Here is a 3,130-nt window from a genome sequence, read left to right as displayed (position 1 = left end):
AGGATCACTGGCCAGTGGCACGTGTCAGTGAATCCTTAACAGAAAAATCCGAATTGTAACAAAATCACTTTATATACAGCCGGGAAGCCGCCATTCAAATCGATCAATCAACATACAGAATGTCAATATTCGCGCGTCAAGAAGGACAACCGCGATTTTTGATATAGAGGGCGCTACGTAAAAATATAAACAGTATTGATCGCGATCGGGTATCTTCAGCAAACGTTGTTTTCTTAACTTAGACGGGCTGTTTAAATTCTTTTAATGTCTTTTTGGATAATAAGTTGATAAATAAACATGATTGAATGGTTTTTATCTTCAATCTACCCAGATTTTCTGCTTTTAATAGTGATTTACTCTCAGAATTTCAGGAATGGCGACTTGAGAACTGCTCTCAAAATCAAACGTTTCACTTTTGGGATAACTTTATTCATGTTGACTTTATGTCTTACTTAGGACTTTATTTTTCGATCCGCAGCAGAAATTGGCATTTGAGGAATGCTTCTTTGAAAAAAATTAGTCTGTTTGTTCCACGCATTTGACAGGCAGAACTACCAGCGTCTCATTCCTTATCATCTTGTTGATCTTCTTACCTTTCCAGATTCTGTACTTGATCATTTATCTAGTGGCTGCTTTTCTGTATCTATTTCAGGCAAAGACATGTTTTCTGTTGCATTGGATGAGGCGCATGAGATGGAGATAAACCTGAAATCCAAGAATGCTTTGAATTCTTTCAGTCAAACATCTTTAGCCACTCTTACTTTTTATCTGCCTTTTAGAGCACAGACTATTCATAATTTAAAGTCTGAGCTAAATTTAGAGAAAGAAGATAAGTTTTATCATAGAGACAAGTAAGTCTCACATCAAAACTGCTGAGAAAACAGTAGAAGAATACATTTCCACCTTAAAGTCATCTTCTTTGTTTGTTTGTGACAGTAACAAAAATTTACATCATATTTTTTCAGGTGCTGAGGCAAATTGTGAACAGATTGACAGCTTAACTAATTACAGAAAGTATGGTGATGAAGATTTCAATAATTATGTAACTTGTTTTCTGTTGAAGTCGTCTGTTTCAGGTTCTAAGCCACCAAGAAAGAAAAGGCGGAAACTGAAAACATTTGCTCCTGAGAAAGTTACTGTTCACAAACAGAAGAAGGAAATTCAAGATCAAAAAACTGTTATTTCCTGTTTACGCAAAACGATAGCTTTTTCTAAACATTCAGGTAGTGCTGTTCAAGATCTAGATCAGTTTCTCCAACTGCCTAGAGCTTTGTGTAATGCTGAAGGTGTTCCAGAAAAGGGATAGAAGTCCTCTACAGTTTCTGTCTTCAAAGGTCTCTATTCAGAAGCCTTTGATTCTAAATTACCTGATCTTGATTCTAACAAAACTTCATCTTTGGTTATTGATGGTATGTTTATCATAAATTCAAATCCTCTTCCTACTCACAGAAGTTTTGGTCAGTATGCTGAATTTTTATTTCAGAGATGGGTAACCAGATCAGTTCAGCAATATAAGGTCAGTGAAGTTCATTTGGTGTTTGACCATCCCAATAGAAATGGTGTAAGCCCTAAAGACATAGAAAGAAGTAGGCGGGACACAGTTGTACAAGAAGCAGTCTTCCATTCTACCATAACACCTGATACTTTACTTCCTTCTTTATAGCAGTTAGACAACAGAAGAGATTTTTTTGATAAACTTTTTTTTTTTTTTTTTTGTCTTCTTATTTTCTGGCTCTAGCTGCTGATCACTTTCATGATTTTATATTTATTACAGCTGGTGGCTTTGATGGAAGTGATACTGACAAGGCATTTTCAGTTTCAAGGGGCAGGACTGAAGATTATGACTTGGTTCATGGTAACCACGAAGAAGCTGACACAAGGGTTTGGTTACATGCCGCTGTTTCCCAGACCGACCAAGTTATAATTTACAGTCCTGATACAGATATTTTTGTAATTGGAATGCCAATTACACTAACCTTAAATAAGTCTGTTTTCATTCAGCTGAAAGATTCTCCTTATGACTGTACCTTCCTTAACATGAATGTTCTGACAGAGCTCATTTTAGATGACATTCAACTTCAAAATATACTTCAAGTTCTTGATTATATGCAGCTAGTTTATATTTACAGTGGCTGTGATTTTGTGTCTTATTTTAGAGGTTTCAGAAAGAAGACATTTTTTGATGTTTTTAGAAAATATGCTTCTTTCATTGTTTCTAATGACTTTACAGATGTGAACTCACCAAATCTACTTTTATCCTTTTACAGATTGATTGGTTCTTTATATTTTACTAGACACTGCTCAGCATTCTTGCCTTATGTGAGTCCAGAAGCTTTATTTGCTTCAATATCTGAAGAAGATGAACTAAAAAAACACGTATCTTTTCTTACAGAAATTCGTGAGAAGCAGTGGGAACGTGTAGTTTCAGAAGTGGAAATGATGCCAAATCCAGAGGCACTCAAACTACATTGGAAACGTTGCTGTTGGGTATATAGTTATTGGAAACAATCAATACAAAATAATATTTCTTTTGGTTTGCTTACGGATTTTGGATGGGATATTGCTAATAATAAATTATCTTTTGTTTGGGATTTAGATATAAATTTTCAAAAAGTTGAAAAGACTGTTCAGTGGTACACAAAAGGTTGTGGATGTAAGACTGGATGTTTGACAAATAGATGCAAATGTAGGAAAAATACAGAAGAGTTTTGTGGGCCTGGTTGCAAATGTATTAATTGTAAAAATGTACCTTTAATGAAAGAGCAATGTTTTGATTCTTCAGATATTGAAGCAGATTTAGAGGACAACATTGATGAGTTGTCAGATGACGAAGTGATTGTAGAACAGATTGACAACCAGAATGAAGGAGAACAGGTTGATGATGACTACTGGCTTTATGTGGAGGGGGATGTTTAGATTAAATATCATATATATGAATTACATTTTCAGATGTCCCTGTACTTGTATTATTAGTTAACATGTATGAATTCTTTTTTATGAGAATTCGTTTCTTCATGTACTTGAATGGGCATTTTGGTTTCCAAAGTTTCATTTATCTTGAAATGTGTGTTTTGTTTCTTCATATGCAGATATTCCAATAGATAATGGAGATTGGTCCGTATATTCCCTT

The 3,130-nt window shown here is 34.7% G+C and overlaps 1 protein-coding gene across 1 annotated transcript; it reads left to right on the top strand.

Annotated features, from left to right (window-relative positions):
• Positions 1-1,675: 1,675 nt before the first annotated feature.
• On the top strand, positions 1,676-2,928 carry LOC148609501 (uncharacterized). The gene has a single exon (XM_088542167.1). The coding sequence runs from the start codon at positions 1,960-1,962 to the stop codon at positions 2,914-2,916; it is 957 nt and encodes a 318-aa protein (XP_088398293.1). The 5' UTR covers positions 1,676-1,959; the 3' UTR covers positions 2,917-2,928.
• Positions 2,929-3,130: the final 202 nt, after the last annotated feature.

This window comes from Perna viridis, chromosome 8 (genome assembly GCF_037379345.1).
Source record: "Perna viridis isolate PV_CMFRI_1.1 ecotype Kerala chromosome 8, ASM3737934v1, whole genome shotgun sequence".
Lineage (NCBI taxonomy): Eukaryota > Metazoa > Mollusca > Bivalvia > Mytilida > Mytilidae > Perna > Perna viridis.
The sequence above is the reverse complement of the archived record's forward strand: the minus strand, read 5'-3'. Positions and strand labels throughout refer to the sequence as shown.

Bases quoted from the DNA above. Each gene is read 5' to 3' on its own strand.
- LOC148609501 (XM_088542167.1), top strand. From the start codon at position 1,960: ATGCCAATTACACTAACCTTAAATAAGTCTGTTTTCATTCAGCTGAAA.